Source organism: Calonectris borealis, chromosome 14 (genome assembly GCF_964195595.1).
Source record: "Calonectris borealis chromosome 14, bCalBor7.hap1.2, whole genome shotgun sequence".
NCBI lineage: Eukaryota > Metazoa > Chordata > Aves > Procellariiformes > Procellariidae > Calonectris > Calonectris borealis.
The window spans coordinates 2,283,940-2,311,033 of record NC_134325.1 but is presented as its reverse complement, the minus strand read 5'-3'; the positions used below and the strand labels follow the sequence as shown (position 1 = coordinate 2,311,033).

The 27,094-nt window shown below is 40.7% G+C and overlaps 1 protein-coding gene across 5 annotated transcripts in view; it reads right to left on the bottom strand.

The window, feature by feature from the left end:
- The window catches only part of AP2A2 (adaptor related protein complex 2 subunit alpha 2), a 45,106-nt gene extending 23,689 nt beyond the window's left edge, over positions 1-21,417 (bottom strand). For all 5 annotated transcript variants that reach the window (XM_075162977.1, XM_075162974.1, XM_075162975.1 and 2 more), the window contains exons 1-2: positions 21,222-21,417; positions 8,312-8,380 (exon numbers count right to left, since the gene is read on the bottom strand). In XM_075162977.1, the coding sequence (XP_075019078.1) occupies positions 8,312-8,380; positions 21,222-21,288 (136 nt within the window). In that variant the 5' untranslated portion in view covers positions 21,289-21,417. The remainder of the gene's footprint in view (positions 1-8,311; positions 8,381-21,221) is intronic.
- Between the last annotated feature and the right edge of the window lie 5,677 nt (positions 21,418-27,094).

Below are 27,094 nucleotides of genomic sequence, written 5' to 3'. Positions count from 1 at the left end.
TTACAGTTTGTGAAAGAATGTACACTACCATCAACATGTGAAGCCACATAACGTTAGTGAACCAAGAGAAAGCATACTGCCACATCGAACTAAACGATAAAAGGTTATGTCTACAGGCTGCAACTATGCATTTTGGGGGGTTGCTTTCTATTTTGACTCTAGAAACATCTTTTACTTAGTTTTATTTCAACTGAGAAAACAAATTTAATTACACAACTGCCATTTTAATACAGACAATGATACCCTTCAAACCTGAGTCCTTAGACACCCGTTGTCTTTTTTTTTTTTTTTTAAACTGGCACAGAGAGCATATCAGTTGCCAACAAAAAAGCTTTACCTTAAAGCTATTTTTATGCTGCGCAAGGAGAAGTTGCCTTCAGGTCCGTACCACAGAAGCTGGTACAGGTCACATTTTACTTAGACACATGAAGCAGTGTTACTGTAGATACTCATGACAGTGAAATCCTGCTATCCTGCTATACTGAAATCCTGTCAAGATCCTCTGACAACACCCAGCTCTGCAGAAAGCTGCCCAAAGACATGTTTTCTTCAAGTTACATTTACAGTTTGCTGCCATAAGGCTATTTTCCTGCTGAGTCAGCAAACGAATCCAGGGCAGTTTGCTTTACTAGACACCTGAATTAACATTAGAAGAACCAGAGCAAAACATCCAGACTGGGGGGAGAGAAAGTTCCCCCACACACACCTTCTTTGAAAGCAATATGACCAGAGGGAAAAGTAGATATTCAGCCATGTCTGTCTATCTGCTGTAGCCTTCAAACTATGGCTTGAGCAGCAAAGGAATAAAGTCTGCTGTATTTATAACAGGGGAAATAACTATCTCCTGTTATACTATTTTCCCCAATAAAATGGTACTCAAGAGCAGAAGCTTCCTCCCATCCCAACATGGTAGGGAGATGCAGATCAAAGATACTTTCCTTCCTTAAGAGAGGCAAGGAAAACAAAAATACACAAAAAGGCAAAGTGACAGCTTTAGTTTGTAAACATTTTTCAGCTGCGTAAGGAAAGTTTTTGCAAGCTCTTAGGATTTGATTTTCAATTGGTCTTCTGCATGAGATCTGTAAGGAAAATAATTAATCAATGAATAAACCAGGGAGGCTTTATATTACTTATCAATAAGAACATGCCAACTCATGACAAGCCAGTTGTTTCCAGGTGACTGATTAAAGGAACAGGTGATGCTGGATACCATTACCAAATACTATTATGATTCACAGAAGGGAACACTAAATAAGCTGTATCCATTTTAGTCAGTGTTCCTCTAATGGCCGAGATCTACATAATTGAGGACTTGCTATGGTATTTAACAGCATTAATATCATTAGTTGCTTCTCTATAAGTATAGATACATCAAAAGGCATCAGAAAGTAGCTTTCACATGAACTTTACCTTAAGTAAAAGAAAAAATAGTTCACGACTGCTTTCAAAAGCTTTTGTTCCTTGTATGCAGAACCAAAGGCAATCTGAAGGTTCTCAATAACAGGCCAGTTTATAAACTAAGTCAAGTAACAGTTACTAGAACCCTTCTTTAAAGCCTTATTAGTTCCCAGCAATAATAGAACATCATTGTCTTTTTTTAAATTTTATTTAATATTTAATTAGCTGAGCAATTTGAAAAAAGAGCATTGCAGTTAAAGGTGTCACTGTAGTTGTCTAACTCCAGCTGTGTTTTGAAAAAGTCTTTGATTCAGATTCTTATTGAAATTTCAAGTTTAACTATTCAATTCCTCTCCCTCCCATGTAACATTTACAAAGAGTTATAAGGTTCTATTTTAAAAATTACTAACAAGTCTCATTGCTTAAGTATGTGCTAAAATAGCACAGCTTCCCCCAGCCTCAAGCAAACATCCGAACAAGAGCAGAAGGAAATTTCACATTCTGTTCTGTTATCTTTATTGCAATACACAATAATTTCTTTTAACTCAGCTCATTTTTAAATGCTTTTGGGAACATTTGCAAGTACTGCAAATCAAGTCAGGAGAAACAGGAAGGATTCAGAACACACGTCAGCAGATTTTGAGCACAGTGGGCATTTCAAAGGCTACTTGCTTTCCTGGGAAGTTTATTAGTCATCTTTTTAAGAAAGAAATTATTAACTGCCAATCAGCAAATAGTACTATTAGTAAGAAAGAATTATTACTTTCACATTTCTGTGCATCACCTCTCTACCATTTCAGCAGGGAAGTTTTGGTTTGCATTGCTCACAGATCTCTCTCATGCAGCCTTCCAAAAAGGAAGAAATAAGGCACAAATGCATTATGAGACCCTTTGGTTCCCAGGCAGCACCTTCTGTCTCTAATTTGGACCATGAGTTAAAAAGCAGCACCTGCTTTTGAATCTAATTCAGTATACTTAAAAACCAGCCTGCTGCACAGTTGCAGAACCTGCTACCAGCCAGAGGGGGCAAGGCGGCAGTTTAGTCCTGTGGGATGTTCGCTGGGGAGCAGAGGGTAAGGAAGCCTGACAAGTCTAGTCTCACTAGCATCCAGATGGTTGATTGCTATCTCAAAGACAAGACAATCTTAGCTTTTAAAACTGCAGTAATGGCTTATGCAAAACAGAATGGACAACACCCTGAAGCGTTTCTGTGCATTCGTGTGCTTCCTTCCAGGTTGACACTGACGTATGTTCATGCGGTTGACAGCAATCCAGTGCTATACTGTATCAGATGGCCTACTACTACCTTAGAGGCTAAGAAAAATGAAGTTGCTTTTTATGAATGAATCTACACTTTGAGACAAGATTTGTCTTTCCATAAGAGTGACAGTCCAAGCCCCCTAAATGAAAGGCTGAATATCTGTGGCAGACAACCCATACAAATCCATACGCTAGTATTTAGCTGCCATACTTCTACTACCAGAACAGAGCATTACTAGAGCAGTCCTACAACTCAGGTGATGTTTGAAGCCTGATTTTACTTCTAACAATTCACTTTGTCAGTGAAAACACTTTATTATTTTACTGTGTGATTGCCTTCATACATCTCTTAGATGATCAGAAGACAGTGTGACTAACCAGACCCGTCTTAAATATAAAGACTATGCTTTTACAGCCTGCCAGGAAAGCAATTTACTGTTACACAGCTTCTGTTTAAAACAGGTATTTAGAGGCTTATCTTGAACTTCCTGCAAAGGGTTACTGTGTAGTTTGGGACAATAGAGAAGACTTGCTCGAATTTGGGAAAACAAGTGAGCTGAAGTAAAAAAAAGCAGAGATTATCAACTGACATTGGGGCACTTCTGCACAAGCCAGAACTAAGATACACCAGCATGTTTGAAATCTAGCAGCCGCTCTTGTAACACAAACCCTATTAAGCAATCAGAACAAACCTAAAATCTAATGCCAGATCTGGAAAAAAGAACTAGCCTGAATCAAGCAGAGAACAAAGTTCCTTTGACTGCAGAAACAGCTTAGAGATTTGCGGGCAGTTTCATTAGTACACAAATTCTGCTCTGAGAGATCAAAATGATGCAGCAAATGAATAAACCAGATATTTTTTCATTCATTTTCAAAGCAATTACTACTCTGACAGCCAGACTTGTAGTTTGGCTTAAGCATGGAAGTGAAATGAGCTTACAGTCTGAACACGTAAAACAAACAATAGTATATTTCTCCACTTCACACTTAACTCCTACAACTTCTGCTTTATTACACTGGTGTGGTTTCTCTCTACTACATGCATCTTATCTCAGTTAATGCAGAAGCACTTAAAGCAACCGTCAAGGACACACTGACCTCAGCAATGGAACCTCCTCATACTGAAACAAAAGACAAAGTCATCTTAAATACAGAGATTCTAGATTCCTTCAGACCTTGGAACACAGAAGCCAGATCAGAACCCAAAGCCATGGCATACGTCCCACCAGTTCAAAAAAAGTATGACTTTTCCAGAGATGCGCAGCCTCATCCCAGCCTGTTAGGTACACAGGTATTTAAATAGCAGGTTACCCAAACATAAGGCGGGTAACAGGCTTGCCAGCTACTTGCATGATAGAACAAAAGTAGAAATACTTAGCCTCTGTCTGTAACTATGTAAGAATGTATCTTGCAAGTTACACAGGGTGGTGGTCTAGATACTGCAACAGAGTATGCTGAAGAGTGTGAAGCTCCAAAGGAAGGAAAAGGATACTTGTGGTATACCAGTCTCTTATGCCAGTCTCAAGCAAGAACATACCTGTGTCAAGAGGCACTACTGCCAGCCTTACTTCTTACAGTCAGACCTTTCCCTGGTTACAGCAATGCAGCCAGTCCAACAGGTGCATCTTTGGCCAGTTAATTAACCCAGGGCACCAGTATTCCCCATAATTATTTAGCAAGGGACTCCATCTTAAATTCACGGTCGCACATTTGTCTTAATCCAAACTATTTAAAAATATTTTTAAATATGTTTGTTTGTGAACATAATACATGCTATTTTATGTTACATAAAATAATATTTTACATTCTAAAGAAGAAACTGGGTTAAACTGAGTGATCTCCACTTAAAAATAAAATGCATTATAAAGCCTTTCTGCAAGGGCTGAATATTTGTGGCAGCACAAAGCCCACGTAGAACTTCTGCAGCAGAAAGATACGCAGCTATCGCCTCCCTCAGACTCTCAAGGCCTCAGGCAGTTACACAACAAGTTGTCCAAAATCAGCTTCTTCCAAATTGTGACATTTATGTCTAGTTTTCATTCAGGCTACATCAAGTTATTGTCTTCAGTTAAGTAAGATTCTTCACCTAAAATCCATAGAAATTCAGTAATACAGTAGCCATAATGAAGATCAGCTTATGGGAAGGTTTAATCATCTTTCACTCAAACTACTGAATAAGCACACACTGATATTTATTCAAAACTATTTAAACTGTGCTTAAAGGATGCTACAAAAGGTACGCAGGCTAAAGTTATTGCACTACTTCACTGAAAGCACCTCTATTCTCTGATGATTGACTGATTCACGGTTCTACACAACCAAAGGTTCTTATGATCATTTCTCCCCCACATCACAATTAACCAGAGAAGAATTTACTGTGCACGTACTTTTAACTATTTTTGTACTTCAGCCACAAAATACCTTGCAAAACCGAGGAACAGAACTGAACAGGTTTTTATGAACTGTGCCATCAGCAGCTCTTTAACTTATGATTACTCAGTGATACAACACAGCTACCAAACTACCCATGTTAACCAGAGAATGCTATCTTGACAGAATTCAATTCGCTCAAGAGCTTCATTACTGCCAAGTTTTCTTAAATTTTAATACAGTGGCTCATACTGCTGCTTTTACAGAGACATTCACAGAAAAGAACAGTGAAGACTAGCTCTATCGTGTTAGGCAGCCTTTTACTAGAGGTGATATTAGCAACCTTCCGAATACACATTCGTAGACTCTTCACAGGGCAAGACACAGGATGACTGACATTGACAAAATACCGAATTGTGTGCCAGTGTTCATTCTGTGATTCCCACGTAGGATTTATTGCACTTTACCAATAAGCGCACTCAGAAGGCATAATTATTATCAGCATTAATTTTAAAGGCTACATTGATTGCTGTGGTACCTTAACAATTCACAGATTCACTTCTTTCACACTCATAAGTTTACAGAAGTATGCAGGTTAGTGGGTGCGGATGGACTCAAACGGAGTTTAACTTGTGTTACTCAAAACATGTAAGCCATCATTTTTTCTAGAATGCTTAGCTTTCATATGAAATAGAGTTTTGAATCTAGCTTCCCCATTTCAGCTTGTAGATTAAAGCTTTTCACATCAGGTGCAAACATAAGGAGTTTGGCTAGTAAGCAGCAAGTGAGATACTAACTGCTCCTATCTAAAGAGAATTACTTAACAGGATTCGACCACAGCCAGACAGTAAGAACTAGACTATATCCCTGCAAATCAGTACTTAAACAGCCTTAATGATTATGAACTTTTCTGCAATTCCTTATTGCATTCCTTTACAACAGCATGTTTAACCCTAGAAGTGAGGTGAGCAGGTCTGAACAAACCTCCCTCATGTTTCAAGCACACTGGAACACACAGTAGGCAGTGAGGTTCTACAGGAGCTTCAAAAACTTTCAGTTTTTTTACACCTTTTGAAGTTTTCAGACTTTCACTGCAAACTGAAGACTTAGTCTGATGAAAGCTTCCAGTTTCATTAGTGAAAAAATGATTAGGTTTTGCTAACAAACTAAAAGCTTGCCCGTCAACCAAATCAAGATATAAAAGGTGGTGTAGCCTGAAGTCAAGTTGCTGAAAGAACTAGATTTCTGTGTTAGTGTGACTGCAGCAAGGTTTCCAGCTAGGCATTAACTTCTAGTTGTTCTTGATGACAGAAAGGCATAGGTGGAGTAACCGTTAATATAGCTACAGGGAAAGTGACATGCTGCTTTCTAGAAAGAGCTGTCCTGTCTAAACAATTAAGTAAAGAATTCAGGTGCAAAAATGAATTTCAGCAACAGCTGATAACCAATAATGCTGCTATCTGACAGCAAGTAGTTTTATAAACACAGACCAAGAGAAAACGAGCAGTCTGTCGCTGTATCTTTCAGATTAATCAACTTAGTGAAATTAGTTGAAAGATAAAGTAACATGAAACTTTGACTAACTTCTTAAGTGTACAGAAACTTCTGCAACAGTTTTTAATTAAACTTCATCTGAAAGATATACTTAATTCGTCTAGTATAGCTCTTGCTTGGAGATTAAACTACTTTATTTAAAAGTTATAGTTTTATGCTTAAATTTACTAGGCAATAAGATGATCCACTTTGATCATACAGCTGGAACTAAGAAAAATGGCTGTTATGCAGGTTTCTAGCAGACCCTTGAACCATGTGCTAGTTGCTCAGTGTGCAAGCATACTTACTACATGAAGACAGTATCTACTGGTCACTGTCTGGAAAACGGACACAAGTAGTCACTGTGACTGGAAAATGGAGACAAGTTTTAGACTCGGATTGGGTGACGGAGAATAGTCTGTAGAACAGACTATGCAAAGCCCGCTATTTCTGGCAAAAATCAGACCAACAGTGCTAGATGGAAGCTTTGCAATGAAAAGGAATTGAAAAACAATGTGATAGCATAGGGAGGTGACTAAATGAAAGTTCCTTTTTCTATTTACCCTAGAAAAAATAGCCATTAAAATTTCCTCAGTTACCGTACAACTGAAGTTACCAATCTGGATAAAGTACGCTGAAATTTCTAAGAGAAAAACGTTAGCAGAGAGGCGTGTGACGGCTTCTAATTTAGAAGAATTTCTTAACTTTTCTTAAGTGTCTTGCACTGTGGTCAACTTTTCCCTTCCAAGCTGTTGTTGACACTCAAGTTTTTGCAGGTCTCTATATGCCTTTAAGAGACATACCACTTAAAAAGTAGCAACAGATCCCTATGAAGTTCAGGAAAGTTATTTCAGGCTTTATTAATGCATTGAGTATTCCAAATAGATACACTAGTCTGAGTCAGGAATGATAATTAAGGTAAACGGGTTTAATCTGAACACAGCAAATTCTGAAGCCACATATATGACCTCAACACTGCAATACCTTATCCAGCTACACAGACAGACCCATATCTATTTAAACAGAATGTGTGCCACAACCACTACTGGTAGAACTCCATTCAAAAGCGTCTCAACTACCCCTCAGAATCTTTAAAATTTGAAGCCACATACACAACTTGAATACAGTTACAGCATGAGTTTTACCATGTGTTGTTTAAAAGTGAATTGCTGCCTCTTGGAACGCATGAGGATGGAATTAGTCACTGCATATCCTTTATTTCATATGAATAATTTGTATTGCTCTTGCTTATGGGAGTGGTCAAGGTGTACGGCTTCATCAACTACACATTTTTATCTTAATTCTGCTAGAAGACAGACTAATCCATTACTTCCCTAAAGGGTTAGGAGGGGGTGGGGGGAGGGGGGAAGGAGGAGAAGTTTAAATAGATTCTGTTTTACTGGAAATAATTACATCCACCCATGTTTTCTTCCACGGCCTTCTGGAAGAAAACAGGCTGAGCAGTCACATGGGTAGCATGCAAAAGTATTAGAAAAAGTTTGTGAACAGTAGCTCAATTCTTTGATATAGGAGGGAGTTTTCTTCTGTTATGGCCAAGAATCACAGAACTGTCAGGATGTTTTGTAGTTAGGAGAACATTTTCAGTAGTTATTCTAACAGCCTGCTCTACCATTTTGCTTGCATCAGCAGTTGACAAAAAAGTCTAAACATGTAAAACCAAGACAAAAAAACATTCCTCAGAATGTCATATGAGGAAATATGTATAGTTTAGTATGATCAAGTCACTTACCTTTAAATTTTGACCGAATGTTTGCTAGTTCTTTATTTATCCTCTTTATCTCCGCTTCTTTACTTTTGCCTGAAATCAAAAGAACACACATCAGGATAAAGTGCTTTGGACAGCCCTCTGCCACCCTAAGCTTCTTTCCACCCAACCATGCTGCATGAACATACATACATCAGGAGGAATTATTACTCTCCCTTTCCAGTATTAGGACTGAAAGGTGGCAAACATCACAGAGGTAACTTAAGCATCACTTCATAGGGGAATCTGAGAAGCTAAAAGGACCTCCCTGTTTAGACAGTATCAGTCGCATACAATTAATTGGAGCTGCCTTTATTACTGACTTCCACAAATGCTTCAGTTTTTCTACTCCTTAAATCAGCAAGAGAAAACTGAATTTTACTTCCAATTTGATTACTAGGTTGACAGTGCTTTGAAGGAAAGAATCTCGTAAGCACAAAAACAAACAGCTTGTGTTATTCCTCACCTTAAGTACAAGCCAATTTACTGTTTCTCTGTTGAATGGTCATTCAGTTCAACAGCTTTAAAAACATTCTTAACAGACACTGAAGAGGAAAAGCAGTAAACTTACAGTAGCCCAAAAGACCTGAGACAGATAGGATACATGCATAAGTTCAGACTTTCAATATTCCCCATGAAAGTCACTTGAAAAAACAGAAATATTTAAAATTCACATTTTATCAGGTGACTTTACCATTTTAGGCTTCTCAGCACAGTTTATATTTCATATCAACTTTTGATTCCAAAAATAGGTATTTGGATTTCTAGTGCCAATTCAAGTTAGATATTCAGAGAAATAAGCTGCAGTTTAAATTCTAATCATGCAAGCTTATTCAAGTAATACTTGCATTGTCCAAACCAAAGCAGCTTATTACTCTTTAGCATTTTATTTTTTGGTGATTGAGATTCTGTAGAGGTCTGGGTCCATTATTTCCTACATGAGTGAGTGTGGTAGGGTAAAAATATCTAACTCAGGCATTATATTCAGTTGCTTGAAGTTTGAGGGAAGCAAATGAAGTCCGCTTCAGCAATGCAGAACAGGCCATCTAGTTGTGTTGGAAATTCAGACCTGTACCTACTCAAACTTTTAAGCAGTTTCCAAAACATCAACTAGCAGCAGAAAAAGACAGCTTCCTTTATGCTTCATCACATATATTTGGCTACAAGGTTATGAATAAAAGTTTCCTGGCCCTGTCTGAAAATGGTCCAACCTTGTAAGTAGTGGGGATCGGATGCCCTGCTTTCACAGCCCACTTTCCCCCACACCACTCCGATCACAACTACAGCCATGTCAGTGCAAGGAGGGTATGTGACAAGGCTTGAAGAGCCTTCCAAAGCACCTCCAATCTCACACCTTTCATCCACATAAGCAAATCAGCAACTCCCAGCATTTAAACATCCTACTACATTTGCACATCCAAACCTCCAGTGTCACCCAATGACTGTTAATCACCCCTTTACCATTCCAAAGATGATCTGACAGCAGGCCAGATGATTAACTAACTCAAGGAAACAAGTGCCTCAGGAGAGGCTAACAGCAAAGTATCTGAAGTATAAGGGAATCCCATACCAAATGCAAATTATCCGAATTTTGTGACTTCTTGATTTAGACTCAGAAAGGAAACTGAAGATACACACTTCCAAAACCAACTCTTGCATAAAATGCAGAAAACTGCTTTATATTAACATGCCTGTAACAATGGCCACAAGAGTACAGACACATAGCAAGCCTAGCACGCAGTACAAATGGAAACAAGTTAGTTACCTAAGTTTGGAAGCTAGGTCCTTGCTCTGTGTCTTTAGGTTCTGTTTGTAAGGAAAGCACATTGCAATATTTACTTTGAATTATTAGCAATTGTTTCTCTAACCTCAACAAGCATGGCACTAATCACTGATCTTAAAATGGGGGGGAAGGGGGAACAAGAGTAAGTACATCTCAGCCAGTTTTTCTTAACCCAAGATGAAATCAAGGTCGTCATTTCTTTTAAATCACCAAAACCTCTCAGCAAACCTTTCAAGCAGCATTATCTACCCATTATGCTCGCAGCTTATCAGTTACTGCTAGAAACTGGGTTCTTTGTGTCCTAAGCAAGCAACAGAACATAAGGGAAGCCTGACTAAAATACTTCAGGAATTTGTGAAGTCAGCACCTTTGGTAGAAATGGATTGCAGCCTCAGCAACACAAAAATCAAAATCCCACCCCCTGTGCACACAGCTGTAGCAGTGAGTTGACAGGAACACCCATAATCAAACAGCAAATTCATATCTGAAGGTTTATTCTCTCAAAGTTAAAAACTTGCATAGCATATGTACAAAAGCCTGTTTTGAATAATTCCTTCAGGCTGCTCTATTTTGAATGCAGTACATAATTTCATCTAGACCTTGACCAAACATAAATAGCATAGCAACTAGCTGGTGATAAAAGTTTAACTCCATACATTGAAAATCAAGTTGAATGATTAAGTCGTAAGTTGTCTCCGTGTTACTGATTACCATCTATACGTGCCTGAAATTGCAGTTTTAGAGAGCAGCACCAGCACATTGGGTGTTAAATGTCACTGAGGAGAGCAACATAACAATGCTTAGGACAACTCATGAGTTAAAACGAAGCTGAAGTATCTAAAAACAAATTTCCTGAACTCCAGCAGTTATATTACATGATAACTTTATTCAAACTTAATTTATCGTTTACATTAGAGGATGACAAAGCAAAACAAAGCCTCACAGTGGCAGGTAGCTTCAGTTTGTTCCATGTACAGGGAAAAAGAAAATAAAAGTATCAAAAAAACAAGGACCAATTTTTAGCTAGATCTTCTGTCCCACTAAGCCGGTGGATGGCGGATGGGGGGGCAGGGGCTGTTAAAGAAAATGTATTTGATTAACTGAGAAGTTTCCATCACATTACTCAGCCATGGTAACACTCACTGAATAATTTCTACATGCATATTTGATTTTTACCATCACTAGAAACACTTAAGTAACCTTAAGGATAGTTAAAAAGGAAGATAAGACCACTACTGATGACAGTTGAAGGAGCACTGTGCTGCAGAACTAGAGGCTTACATTTCAAAGCTTGCAAAGGCAATTGCCCCGCCTCACTTCCAGGCTGTTACACAGCTCCCAGTTTCAAGACATTATCAGAGCTGTATTCCAACAAAACGTGCTGTAGCCAAGCTATTCAACTTGGAGAGGCTTAATAAAGGTCATGTCATGTATACAAACTGATGGGTAGGACAGTATTTAAGCCAGAGCACAACAAGATTATGTTCCACATCAGTTCAGGCCACATCCTTCTCACTTCCACTTATTCAGGCTTCTTCCAGTTTAGCAAGACTATGATTAAATATCCATAACAGATTATTAAAAGAGGTGATTGCAAGCCTGTAAGTTTTGGCTGGCTATTTTGCAGAAAAGACATACACTGTTTATAGCCTTAGAGCGCTAGTACATGACTGCTGTTAGTCTTCTCCAAGATGAGTACCTGAGCAAACAGATACCCAGCCACAACACTGTCCAAGGCACTTACGAGCGATTACGTCACCTTTGGCAGTTCGCCAGGCTTCAGACTCCACTGTGCTGCCTACTGCCTTCATTAGGCAAGGTAAATTTAGTCTGCAGTGCACTATTATCTTTAATTACCATCTTGTTTAACAAAGATAGACTAGTGAACATCAAAAGTCATCCAGCTCTTCAGACAGCCAATTACTATTCTTAAATCTCCCAGTAATCCAGGCTACAGTCAGAGCTTCAGTACTGCATAAATAACACTTCCATATCTCACGTTGGGAGTTTTGCATTGCAATCTAACAGAAGAATGAGAAAACAGAAGTTACAGGAAAGGGATTTATTGAGTCCGTTCATTTGAAGGGAACATTTGACATTCCCTAATACTAACTTGGCAGCAGGGTTGCAAGATTAAGCAAGTGCTTCAAGGTTGGAATTAGTGGGCTGCTTGTGGCTCACTTAGTGACTTGCTCCATCAGGATTAATTTGTTGCTATACTAACTGTAGACTGCCTAAGCCAAGTTTGAGGCACAAAGCACATCCGTGCTGATTAACTAGAACTGCTACACGTTCTTAGCTTTCATATAAACCATTTAGAGTCCGGTATATTTCTGATCAAGTCTACACATTTATTTCCCAAAGGAAGAGAGAAGCAGTTGTTCTATACAAGTGTCTGCACAAATACTGAGCAGAGAGATTTCTGCAGGCAAGTTCTTGAGAGACAGGTGTCTTGACATTTAAAGCAAAAAAAAATTGCTTCAGAAAAGTTTAGATGTTCCCAGTATTCATCTGGCTCCAATCTGCTTATGACCAGCAGTCAGTGTAATTGAGCCCCCCAATAATTCATTTATTTTGAATTTATGCACAAGTCAGAACTGTTACATTGTGTTACCTCTTAGCCTTACTTGCCCTGTGGCTACCTGGCACATCTATAATCATAGGATTGTCATTATTAGTGTGAAGAACTATAAAGCATGTTGGATAGAAGGTTCTATTAGCATTAGAAAAAGCTTGCCAGTATTCTATCATGCTTCTTGAAGGCAAGTAGTAGTGTCAGTTATTCTTTGTGGCACTACCATTTGTTTAACAGAACATGCCTCTGTTCACATTCAGTTATTGAACAGGCCTTGAAGACAACTCTAGTCTTCTGTTTAGGAGAGCAGTAATACGAATGCTACCAAGGCTAAGAGCAGCAGCTTCTCCACTGAACTCCGTAATGGCTAAGAACATCTACTTGGGAAGAACACAGTTCTTACACAAAAGATAAATTCTCAATTTTAAAGATGTTAGATGTTTTCCTTGAGAGCTGTGAGTCATTCTTTTCCAAATGTAAGAATTTTTCTGTTTTGTTATGTTTTCATTAGATGCTTATTAGGAGCATCTAAGCTGATCGGCGAGTTAGGTGGGAGAGACAGTCAAACTGCTACTAGCTTCCCTTCAGCAAAATATGTTGACACAGTTTCATAATCAGTTTGATTCAAGGCTGTACTACTTAAAAGACAACAACTCCGGACTGTTCCTTAGCACTGCTCTCCTCCCGGCATACACATTCCTGCTACTACCTCGTACTGCTGCAGGTCAGTTAGGGGGCCAAACAGCCAAAAGCAAAACTAGTTTATTTAATACCCAAAGCCTAGGGTATTAAATACCCTTAATACCCAAAGCCTAGGACCCAAGTCCTATCAGCTTTACTACAAGTGATAATGCCAGCAGAAGACGTAACTAGGTAGAGAGCAAGTTCACCACATTCACCATCCAAACACACTTCAGTTGGCATAAAGCAATCAAATTACCCACTTGCCTTTCCTATTGCTAAAACAGCTTACAAGTGTGATGCTAAGACTACATTGCATTCTTAAACACTGCTGCCAGGGGACAGAGAAAGAAACTGCATGAAAGAGGAGGCCCAAATCAAAACAAATACTAGCATCTCGACAGTAAAAGTGGTGCAAATACTTATAGGAAAATATTCACGTAGAAGTAATCAGTGCATCCATTCTTGCCTTTGTGAAAGATCTTTTATAGTACTTACATCTCGTATCAGTAAATTAAACCACTACTTTTACCTGCCAGCAGGACAGATACTCACATTACAGCTCTAGAGTATAGATTAGCAATTTGCTATGCAGATCATTAGCTTCATGAAGTAAACCACCAAATCCACCCTCCACCTCTCCCTAATTTCTCAGCTGGTTATTTAGCACAGCAGGGAAGAGGGCCAAAACAGAGGCAGGTTACACAGCAACACACTGGAGTGGTCTGTTTGCTGTATGCCTGCCCTCACATTATGCGAGTTTGTTTGCATAAATTCCTTCACTTGGCTAAACTATCTAGAGTACTACAATAGAGGTGCAAGTTCCAGGTCCACCTGAGTATGTCTGAAGGAGGATGCTGGTGCTATTGTTTATAAACTCACTGTGCAACTAATCCAAAGAGACTACTATATAATACTGCACCTTCACAAGACATTAGTATGGCTTCAGTTTTGTTCTGAAATTGACCAGTTCAGGGCTGCAGAACAAGCAGCTTTTTACTTAATGATGTATAACATCCTGTTATGAACAAAAACATGAGTGCATGCTGTCCTTTCACAAGATGTGTTTGATCAGAGGAAAGAAGTGCCTGTCTGTCCTGTTGAAGATCATGAATGGCACAAAGGCATTGAAGATTGTTGTGCCTCAGGACATCCTGTTGTGATAAGATATCCATTACTACAGACAAAGAGATCAGTGACCTACTGATCACATTTAAAAACTTTGTAGTGTATATTTTCTTATATTCTGCACAGTAAGTGAACTACTATCCACAGAACTGACTTCTTCTTCCAGTATGCTACTAGAGATTTGCCCCTAGAACAACACTTCTCATGAAACAGCAGGGAGTCACAGGCTTTACTGTAATCCAGTAACCCATTAACTCCTTGTCCTCATAAGGGAAGGGAAATAAATGCAAAAGAGCACACAGCGGCTTCCAAATCCTATCACAATTCAGATACTCTAATTGCAGCAATTTAATACAAGTTCAGTAATTTTAGGTGCCTACCATGGATGCTTTTTTCCTAACTAGGCACCACAAGTTAAGAAAAACACTACAGCTCAAACTGTGAAAGAGTTTGAGGAGTAACTAGGTAACAGGGTCTAGATTAAGACCACATCTTTCCCCAAATTAATTGAAAGCTTACTGGAAGCTCATATCTGAGTGACTTTATGACATACAGGGCACCTATTTGGCAGTTTAGTTGACAAAACTACATTGACTCCTATCAAAAGAGAAGCTTTAAACTAAGAAGATATGCAAAAGCAGAAGTGCGAAGTTAGGCTACTACATAAAGCAGCTCCTTGACTGAGCAGCATTTAAGTAGTCATTTCCTTGACCAGTATTTTCACACTGTACAGTTATACTCCCTTCAACAGGATAAGGCAGTATTTGCACTGATTTAGTACAAGTCACTGTGGACTCTCTTCTACCTTAGTTCACAGTCAAGTAATAGAATAATAGTTTGAGTCTCCTAGTTTAACTCCTAAAGTCTCCCAGTTTAACTATCACTTCTAAACTACTGTTTCAGGGGTCTTAAAAATCCTGTATGAGCTCATTAATTGATACAGATTTGGGGGTTGGACTAGACAACCTTTAAAGGTCCCTTCCAGCCCAAACCATTCTATGATTCTGCGATATGCAATAGTCTCTGCAATAGTCCTCAACTTCCTCTTACCAATGCTGATGGGCAGCCTCTATCCAAAGGATTTCAAATTCAGCAGATCTTATGTTGTATTTTCCAATGTCTCTAATGGAGATGTTGGATGTCACATAAAAGATTCTAGATCTTCACTACCTCTCATCTATGAGTTACCATCTTCACCTACTCTCCTCTTTTCTCATGCACAAATTCAACATGTGTAAAAAACAGACAAATAAACAAAAAACCAAAAACAAACAAACAAAACACCCCCCCCCCCCCAAAACACCACTAGCCCCTTAGAGTTCCATGAAATGACCACAAGAAAGTTAAGACAGGGAGACCATGGGCAGAACACTAGTTTTGTTTTACACATCCTCCTCAGATTAATCTCATGCTAATTGTATTTTCCTTAAATCACTCTCCCGCAAATAGTAGCAAGAGATGCAAGACTTAGTGCTTATTATAGCTCTAAGCAGCACGCTGTTAGGGTTTTTTCAGGCCAGAAACTGTCCATATTAGATGAGCGGCTATAGCCTTGCAAGAGAAATAGGAGAGCAAATCAGGATGCCTTGCCTTCAAATTTCTTCAAAGAAATAAGTAATCTAAGAATACAAATAAGTCATTGACTGCCTACAGAAGTAACTCAAATCCTACTTTAAAACTATACCCAATGCAAATAAGAACCTACACCTCAGAGGAGCAATGCAGTAGCTTTACTCTACACACTGAAAGCCGAATTACTGACATACAGCACTAAAACAAGCTGTATGTGCCCAACTCACCCTATCTGAAGTTTGTTTCACTGTGTGGCTGTTCTCACGGAGAACAAATAACTATACACACCCACGTGGTCATTTAATACATGTGCATGCCCCTCCCACATACACAGGTAATGCACTCCATTATCTACCATTCAGTCAAAAGTGTGATCATCATATGACGAATTTCATGAACCACTCTTTTAATCCCCACTTGCTTATCCATAACCTGATGCACCAGTCCCAATTCAGTGAAGCAAAGCTACTGAAGTCAGACTTCAAGAGGCTTCAGCCTCTGGACACTCTCCCTATCCAGTACAAAGAAGAATTAATGCATTAAATTCATGAGAAGAGATAGATCTTTGTTTAATGTATCTGTTGGGTTTTATTTAAGGAAAAAATACAGCCTGAGGAGAAAGGAACAGTATCTTGGAACACAACATATACAGAAACGTTTAGAGAACAAACTACAGGAATCCTTCCTCCCTCTGTCCAACTTCCAAGGCGACACTGAAAAGGTAAGAGAGTTATCTAAAGTAGTGAGGGAAATGAAGAACCGTCTTGTCCTCCAAGCCTGTGGCAAAAGCAGCTTTTGCCTCTGTTTAGACCCATTTCATCAACCCAAGAGTAGATGACTTCCTGATTTTACAGTGGAGGAAGGGGTTACCAGTAGTACACTTAATATTGCAATAGAAACTATTTCTACACTACCACGTCCAAAAGAAAGGAGAAAAGCAAGCTTTCCTAGTTTTCAGGGTGAATAGCAGATAATACAGTTGTTGCAACAGAATAGGTTGTGTGACAAATGACTTAAGAATCCTTCATCACCAGATAAGCATAAAGCTATTCTCAAAAAAATGAAAGCAGACTCCTGACAATGTATCTGTCAACTAAGACAGCTGGAGAGTTTATAAAGCACCATCTTGCATAAGCCAAATCACTTCAGCAGTTCTGCAGTACATACACAAAAAAAGATTTAACTATTTATACTATTTAAAAGTAAGTATTTCTTGCAGGAGTCCATATGCTTATAACACATGCAGATCTTGTTGGGTTTTAGCTCGTGAGGCACTTCATCCAAAAAGTGACAAGGACTCTTCCTGACCTGAGCTCCTCAGCCTGGATGGCACTTCACCAAACCACAGAATTCAGAGCTTTCCAGCTCCACTACCACCACAATCTATTTTACAGCATAGCCACGCCTTGCTATTTTCTCAGTGGGCCACATTAACTAAGTGCTAGTTAACTGGGCTATCTTAACCAAGTACTTCAGTTCAGCTTTCAGTCTATAGTTTTCTTGTCTCTTCTCTGGCATCTACAAAAGATAAGCTCAAAAGCTATTTGCTATACTATTTCATATATGTTATAAAACAATCCAACAGAGCAAGTTTCTAGAAAAGCCCATGCATCTACTGGCAGTTGTCAGGCATTTAAAAGGGTTATTTTCTTAAAAACTCTTTTTTTTCCTGCCATCTGCACTAGGACCTCTATATGCAAAATACAGAGCTTACAACAAGAAGCTGCCCTGAAACAAAATTCTGGAAAGCTATCAGGAACTGCAGGTTAAATCATTTTCTTATACTATTGGGTTTTGAAAATTCACTTGATATTTGTATGAATAAAGAACATTTTGCTTTGAAAAACTGACTCAATATTACAGTTTCACGGAGACTAGAGCAAAGTCAAAGTGTTAAGAAGCACTTCTGCCCCTTAAAATAGTTTACAATTGCTGCTACAAGTAGTATGCTGACTTTTTAATGAAAAGCTTTACAGACTTTTGAGAAATCAGTGTATTTTAAGTAGACTTTTAAAAGTCACATAGAAAGCAATTCTTATATTCGAAGTCATATGTGGCATAGAAGCATTTAACACTCAGATCAAGAAGTTTAATAGATAACCCGAATGCCAAAAATATGCCTAACTGACACAGAAGTGACAACCAACCCTTTAACTGTTAAAGACAGACTGTCAGTGTGAGCTGTTCATTCACTCACAATCAACTAGAGTTGTAAGCACTGAAAATTGCTACCAAGTAAGACTTTTTTGAAGCCTGTAACAGACTGGTAAAAACAGATAGGCAAGACAGGCATTACTCCCAAATCAGTAATATAATAAACTTTAAGAGAATGATGCATTATTTAGTGCTGCAGACGTTGTAAGTACAAATGCCCAAGAAATAAGACTTGATGTAAGAAGATTACACATTTCCAAAGGTAAACAGTCTAAATTTACATAAGTATCCTCCTGAAGTTTAGGTTATTTTATTACCTTGAAATCACATGCTGTGCATCCACCTAAGCACAGTTAGCACGCAACTGCATTTTAATTTTTCAGCAAAATCTATAATGCAGATTCCTTACCTGTGCAAAATCTTTCAGACCATGTTTCAACATTACTCATAATCTGGAAGGGCTGTAGGCAAACTAAAAATGTCAGGCCCTTATGGTAGTATTACAAAGAGATAAATGAGACCAACAAAGCCAAAATTAAGACTGAAATTCAGAATGCCAGCAGGCATTTTGCACATCAGTGCAACTGTCAGGTATTTAGTCCAACTTTATGGCTAGAAACAGAGATTAAGAGCTGCACTTGGTGTCTAGCATCGCTCCCATCTCAAAACAGGAATATTTTCTTAGATTTACAAGTCAAAAGATTCTGTTCACCTAAACAGCTGTTACTTTTTGTTCTTGACAAATATCTAGCTCCACACACTGAAGAGGGAAAGATGGAACTTAAGCCAATACCAGTGCCTGCAAAGCAAGAGTGTCTCTAGAGAGTGCTCTCAAGTATTTTTGGGAATCTTAGTCAGCATATGCCAGCCCATGGTTAGCTGGCAACACTTGGAGCTCCCTTAAAGGAAAAAGATTCAAATGCCATTAGACAGCTATTTGGAAGCTGCATAGATCACCTACTAGTGGGAACTATCAGCTCTTTCGCAGCTATTTGAAAGATGTAGTTACTTTCTTCATTATGAAGATAAGAAAGATACAAAAGTAATTACAGCTCCCAAATAGCTGTCTGGACAGGGACAAAACATTTGAGAAATATCAGTATTTGTTTAAACAGTGAAAGTGTTAATGTTTTATTTGTTTCACAAGCTAGTTACATCTTTGTCACTCTTCCACACAATGAGAGCATGAGAGGTTTGTTGTCCAATATGGACAGAGAGGTGGTTGTTCCATCAGAGTTCTCACACTGCCTACGCACTGGCAAGCTTGTGGGGAAATCAGTAGTAAATTTGTTCTATCCTACTACCTTCAATCTTGTTTTTCCACATCTCTAAACATAGGTTAGGTTCCTAAGAGCTTGAATGTTTCTCTCATGTTCCCTTCTACCAAATTCCACTCAAAACAAGAGTGGACAAATGTGTTAACCAACTGCAAGACATAAGAGACATTGAAAAATAAGATCATACTGCTACTAGCTAAATCAATGAAAACAATCATTAAAAAAAATAGCTGGTAGATACAACAGCAAGTCTTAAATGCTGTGACACCAGGTGAAACTATGTTACACATGCAGCTTGCATAGAATACCAGGGCACTGGAAAATTTTCAGTAAATAGTTGAGCCAACCAAAGCACAAGAGCATTCACAAAATCTTGAACTGATACACAACACATTTTATAAGCCTTCTTCTACACATACAAGAGTGAAGTCTGAAGAAACCTAAGTACCTGCAACTCTGTTCTGAAAAAACGCTGATACAGCTTCTGCTGTAAGGAAGATTAACAACCTTGAATTTTATATACGAAGCTCCTGTTTACACGGCTAGAAGTCCAAATCACCTGAATTTAGTTTAAGGAAACTCTGCATTTAAACGGTCTCATTTTATTGGTATAATTTTCTCCCCAGCTTTCTGTATCAGAAGTCATCAACATGAAGAGTTTTCCAAGCTGGTGTGGTTATCCCAATACAAGCCTAGTTAGATCATCATAATTTGCATTAAAAAATTCTCCAAATCCACTTTCATCTGTTAGAGAGGAAACCGTATTGCCATTGCTTTTAAAGTAGCCTCAAGTAATCTACAGAGACACACAGGTGGACAAAATAGAGCTGTTTCAACACACCAACCACAGTGACCTTAGCCCTTCCCCAGGCAACTCCTGCCACATCATACACTTAGATCTCTAACTCAGATTAATATTAACCTGCTATCACATGCAATTCTCAGTCAAAAAGGAAAGCTGAGCACTTAAGTGTGCCCCCAGACACATATCCTTGCCCCCACACCAAGCAACAGCAGATTTGTACTCCTCCTCTCCGCCCTACACGCTCGCAGGCATGCTCCCCCCTCTTCCCTCGGGGGGACACTTACTCGCACCCCTCGCCATCCCATTTTTAATTACACAGATCCTAAGAGCCAATTTAAGCCAAGCCTAGGCATACCCACAGAAGGCGCTGCTCGCAGGCACCCTTACAGAGGCCTGCTTTCCATCAGTGACGTTTTGAATTGAAAGCCGTTCACGAATTTGGAAGGAGACCAGGGACGCCTCTCTCTGGCTCGCCACAAACCCACCCGCACCCCCAACAGACGCCGGCTTCGCTTCAGCGCCTTATAAACGACGACAAGGGGCACCAGCCCCTCAGCACCCGCTTCCGCCGGGGCAGCGGCCACAACACCCAGCGCCCCTCCGCAGCGGCGGGGGGCAGGGGAGGGAGGCAAACACCCCAACCAACCCTCCCAAAACGCACAAACCAACCCAAACCCACAGCCAAAAGCCTTAGCCTGCCCGCCCGCCGCGCCGCCTCCCCCGCCGCCCCCCAGGGCGCGTCGCCATTTCGTGAGGCAGGAGCGCTCCGAGCAGCCCGCTGCGGCGGGTAGAGGGAAGAGGAGAGCGCTGGGGAGGAGATTGAGGGAAAGAAGCCCCGGCCCCACTGGGGAAACGGCCGGGCCGGGCCGGCCCGGCCCAGGCCCAGGCCCCAGCCCCACCGCGCCTCAGCCGCCACTCACAGTTCCGGATATCGGAGATGAAGACCGCCAGACCCCGCATCCCATCGCCCTTCGACACCGCAGGCATCGTGGCGCGCGATCACGGCCGCCCAGCGACACGCCAAACCGCCACAACTGCCACCGCCACCGCCCGCTCTCCCCGCGGGGCTCTTCAGGCCGCTGCCACCGCCGTCGCCCCTGCAGCGCGCAGGCGCCGGGATGGCTCCCGCGCCCCCGCAGGCGGCGGGCGCGCGAGGCTCTGGCGCCACCTGCCGGGCGGAGGCGGGGCTGCGTCGGGCCTCCCCGCCGGGCCTCTCCCCCGGCTCCCTGCGCCGCGCCCCGGGTATCCCCGCAGGGTCCGGGCGATCCTGCGGTCCGGAACGGGGGGCTGCTTGGAGGCTGAGTGCCGCTGCTGGGTCGCGATTACCAGTCACCGCCATCAGAGCAAACGCGCCCAGGCCGACGTGAGAGGTGGCGGGCAGGCGGCCCTTCCCCGTGAGGGGTCGGCGGCTGGATCCACGGGTGAAGCCGCTGCGTGCTCCCTGCTCAGGAACGGCCTAATCCCTTCCTCTCCCCGTGCCCCTAATGATCGAGAAGTTTTATGATTTCTGAAAGAGAAATACCGGGCTTTGCGGGTGCCTCAGAGGATGTAAATTCTGAGGGAGAAGGAGAGGGACGGCAGACAAGGAGACAAGAAAATTTCACTTCATCGGTAAGCTTTGAGCAGTCTGTTAATCTAGGATCTTATTTCTAAGATGTGGAGAGCGGGGTACAGACTCTCTATGGTATGATACATAAGATCATGCTTTCCACAGTGTGGACTGATGGAGGCCGTGCCTCAGTCCTCCCGCTCAAAATGGGCCCCAAAAGAGTGCACGGGATCTACTTCACGTACCCTGTGTAGTCACTCTGAACATCTGCAAGCCCGAGAGCTACTATATGCAGAGCCACCCCCTGCCACACACCCCTTGTGATCCTGCCTCAGTTGCGTGAGTGACGCAGTGGCTCTGCGTTACGTGTGGCGATTCACCCTCCTCTGACTCCTTGGGCATGCAGGTGGGCAAACCCAGGGCCACGTGTTTCTCATGAAGGCTGTGAACATGCAGAGCGACACAGTCCCACGCCACATCTACTCCTGAGATTGAAAACATTTCAAGGTTAAACTGCCTTAAACATGCCAAAGAGGTAGGACTGCACAGAGCATTTAATCTCATCAGCTGAAAATAGATTCAAATGGTGTCAAAACTGGCCTAGCCTGCCTAACCAAAAGTATGCTGAGAGTTTCAGTCTTAATGCAAGTGATTAGTATACTTAGTGGATTATAATGACCTGTAGAATCATGGGGTTAGGGCTACTGGAGATCAATCAGTCATTTCATCTGTTTTCTTGTATACTTCAAGCCATTTCATTTCACCTGTTCTTTTCTTTTTTTTTTTTCCTTTTTTCCCCTGAAAACAAAACAAAACAAAAGCCCAATATCTAGCTTTTAGCTACAGCCTATCTTCCAGAAAGGCACTCAGTCTTGATCTGACACCATCAAATTCACTGTTTCGCTGGGTAGTTTTTTCCCATAGTTAATCCTCCTCATTTAGAGCTTGCATCTTATTTAAATTTATCAAGCTCCAGTGCCTTTAAGTTAATGATACATTTTTCTCTCATAAAGAACTACATAATACTTAATACTATCTCTCTGATAGTGGCTGTACACCTCAGTTAGGTCACCTCTCAAGTGTCTGTTCTGCATGTTTTCAGGATACATTGTTACATGAGTGCTTTTTAGTTTTATAAGTACCTATTAGAAAGACAAGATGACATGTATGTGTAGTCACGCATATACCCGTTTCTCCCTGGATCCATTTTGTAGACCAAGTGCAACTACAGGCAGTCATGCACAGCTAGTCTTACATTCAACTCAGATTCTCTGCATCTGTAGGCTTACATAAAGAAAACTCGCCTTTTTCATAGCTTTACAAGCAGATTTTGATGCTTACCAATAATTTCCATTGACCTTTTAAGCTGAAAACTTAAGATGTCGCTACGTAGGAGCTTCTTTTTCAGAAAAAAAAATCTTTTTTGAGCTAGCCAAAATGTTGAACTGATTTCTACTCTTAAGAGCACAGTGACACCTAAAGGCTAAATATATCCAATCTGGCTGTGTTCCAGCCAATACTGCAACTGCAAGTCATGCAGGTACTCTTAAACTACCTTTTAAGTTGTGGCTTAAATACTGCTGGCAGAATAGCTGCGGCAGTACCAAGCTAAGCATGGGCTGCAAATTCTGCTTGAGAACTGGGGTAAATATTCAAGTAGTTAATGCATGTGGAGTGCGCTAGTTTTGTAACTATACTGCTAAATACTTCATTTGAAGTCGCTTAGTATGCAGTACACATACCCCAGTTATTTTATGACTGACTTTTGAGGCTTTACTGTATTTATCCTTGCTCCCTGTCTTCTTTTTGCCTCAACAAAGGCTTATGCAATCATGGTGAATGTGTAGGTATATGTCTGCCCTTACTGCCTCATAATTTAGAACTCATTAGCCCATTTTAGACAGTTTCGGTAGGGAGAAGGTACAAATTTTATGTGAACAAATAGCTAGAGGAAAGAGAGCCTGTGATGGTCTAGATGCGTCCTGACTGACAGAAACATTGTAATGTGAGCTCAGCACAGAGCTCACACTAGGCACAGCCCTTTACAAACACACTGAGTTAATAAATCTGGAAAACGTTTTGGTTGGAGCTTAACATCTGTAAAACACTAGTCTGTGAAAAAACAGACTACATTAGTTCCATCCATCCCAAGATGTAATTTTTTAAGAGATTTCTAATTACTGTAAAATCAGCACTAAAGGGGAAATAATGTCAAGAAATACTTTCCTATTACACAAAATGTTTTGCAGCACATTTGTTTGCCCACAAATCCACAATGTCTATCCCTTCTTTCCCATGTCATACATTAGTTGCTTTAATCATTTTCAGAATTTCATTGCACTTTGGTACAAAGACTTGAATAGTTACACTGACCTTTGTAAAACTATTACCATTAAACTGAATGGATTCAGTTGGTGAGTATCCATTTGTGGGAACTACAAAAAAGGAATTGTTCCTTTCCCTTTGTTAATTCCGTCAGATTTGTCCCTTACCCCATCAGTTACTGCTTTCTTCTGCTCCTCATAGTCATTCTAACCATTACCGGAAGCAAAAAGAGCTAAGGAGAAAAGAGAATCAGTGGCTCCTCCACATGTACACTCAATAGTGTTTCTCTACCTGACATCTAACATTCATTATCCATTAACAGAGAGCACAGGTTTATCAGCAATGCCTTCTGCCATGTCAGAGTATCAGATGTGCTGCTTTCAAGATTAAGAAACACAAAGTTAGGATAATATCACTATCATGAAACCCTAAACTTCCAGAAATTTGGGATGGATCTGCCTAGGTCTTTTCTTTCCAGTGAGCTCCAGAAGGGGTTTACACTCAAAACACCGGGTTTATATTAAAATGTAGAATAGAATACTTAAGCTTTAAAATAAACTCTAAGAGAGTAGATGAGATAAAATAAGGGTGAATAAAGGTTTTACAAACAAGATCTCCTTTGCCACCTGCGTGCTGGCAGAGTAATGTCAGCCAGCTGGGTGGCTTTGTCAGTTGCGATAAACTCTGTATAATTCCTTTTAGTTTATTGGAGTTTTTTTTTTTTCCATTTAATCTCTGAGGTCCTTCTGCTGTTTCTCTTAGCTTTCTTTCTCCTTAACACTCATTCGTGCTTCCACTCATTTCTTGCTGCCGCACCATTTTTATTTTCTGAGTATGCACAGTTATTCGCCAGGAAAGCAGCACACTTCTACTCTCCCCCAGGTGTCCTATCTTACTCAGGTACTGCTTTTTTAAAGGAATAATAGTCTACAGACTGAAAACACAGAAATAAAACTGATATGGTCTATCACAGGCAACCATACCCCATTTTTAAACTTATTTAGGCCTCTTTGAGCTGGCCACAAATGCACAGAATTAAAGCAAAAGACTTATTGTCAGTAATAATAATCAAACTGTTAGAGTATGAGAAAAAAACAAATAGAAAACTGATCACTATTTTATGTAAAATACCTTCGAAGCTCGGGGCTTTTTCATTTCTAGAAAAAATAAAAAGTTAAGAATCATGACATATAATTCCAGGAAAAGCAAAGTGAAATTTAATGAGTTACAATTAGTTACATAGGGGGAGCTTAGGTGCTGAGATGCCCAGCATTGCGGCACCCAGCCTTCAAGTACGTGGCTCAAAGAAAGGAATTCATAGTGCCAAGTTCAGTTACTGAATTAGGTAAGTAGTGCGTGGGGGAGTTAAACAAGATACTTTCATGATTCCCAGAACAGATACAGATTCTTGTCTCTTTGGACAACATTGAAAAAGTAGAAGCATAAAGGTCCCCTTATATTTTAGTCTTGCTCAGCGGAATGTCAGCCTCTGGTGGGGACTGCCCAATACCTTGTAGATGTGTTAAAAATTTGGGTGCAACCTTACATATAAGAGATAAGATCTGTGATTCCTTTAAGGGTAGCTACAGGTCTTACTCCATGGCAGCATGCACCCTGTCAACTACTTGCAGCAAACGTTTGGATCAGTCCTGCTAAGGCTGCAAGAAAGAGTCAATAGGAGAATATGATGGGAATGCAACACAGGAAATGATAGATTTTGTAACAGAGAGACTGGGAACAAGACTGATTTTTCATACCCTCCTGCCTTATCTCTGTCATTCCTTCTATTTAGAAGTGTAACCTGGAAGCATTTAAAGTTTGTGAGAGAGGAACAGCATGTTATGAAACAACAGGAAATCTCGTACCACATTGATTGTAAATTACTTCATGTACTGTAGTTATGCACCTTTATATATGAAAATGTACTGTGTTTCAAACACACCTATCAAACCGTCCCATGAGATGAAAAAAATCACCACTTCTTGAGTGAAAGCTGAAGGATTCAGAGGTGGTTTGGTGACACTGAAAAAGTGAGTCCTTTTTCCTGTTCTTTAGTCTGTAAGTGTGTGGGTCCACATGTGCTAGTGAGTACCAGTTTCCTTTCTGAAGTTCAAGACTCTTGTTCAGAGGAAAAACATTTCTATTTTTATTTTCAGTGCTAAAGAACGTTCATGATGATCTTCATTACACAAGAGGGAATGAAAGAGGAGGCCAGATCAGGAGAAAATAAGGTAACCTTCCAGTTCAGCTTCTGGGAGGTCGCACCGAGGTGTAACCAACACAGAAAGCAAGTCACAGAAAAGCTTCTGTTGGGAAGTGCACTGCCAGGATGCTAGGCTTGCCACTACGTCACGACATAACACATCCATCTTTATCAAGTCTTTTGATGTGGTATTTAGTCCCTGCAAACAGCCCATGAAATAACAAGGTTCCATCAAAACTTCCACTGCAGTAAAAATAGCAGTAGCGCAGCCTGTAGAAGGTCAAAACAGAAGATAATAAAAATCTCAATTTAAAACATAAACTTTTATTTAAAGCCTGTTAGTGGCCATCTGAGATTTGACCCCTCCTTTCTGCACACCTGCTGACTCTCTGCAGCCTTGCCTGTGCCATCACTTTGTCTCCAGGCCAGTGCATGAACATTAGCCCGAACTCCCTACTTACCCACCTATTTGCTACAGCTTGGAATAAACCAAGAGGCTCCCCGAGGGAACGTACGGTTAGACCGCGACTAGCATTTGCTTTCTTCGGGTACTGATGAGCACCAAGGCAACCCGCACCCAGGGGCAGCGCAGCCGGCGCCTCCTCCCGCGGGGCTCGGCCGGGGTAGGCAGCTGCTCCCGCGCCTCCCGCCCCGCCCCGGCGCGCCGGTACCACACGGCAGCCCCGCCCTGCAGCCTGCACCGCCAGCACTGCCTC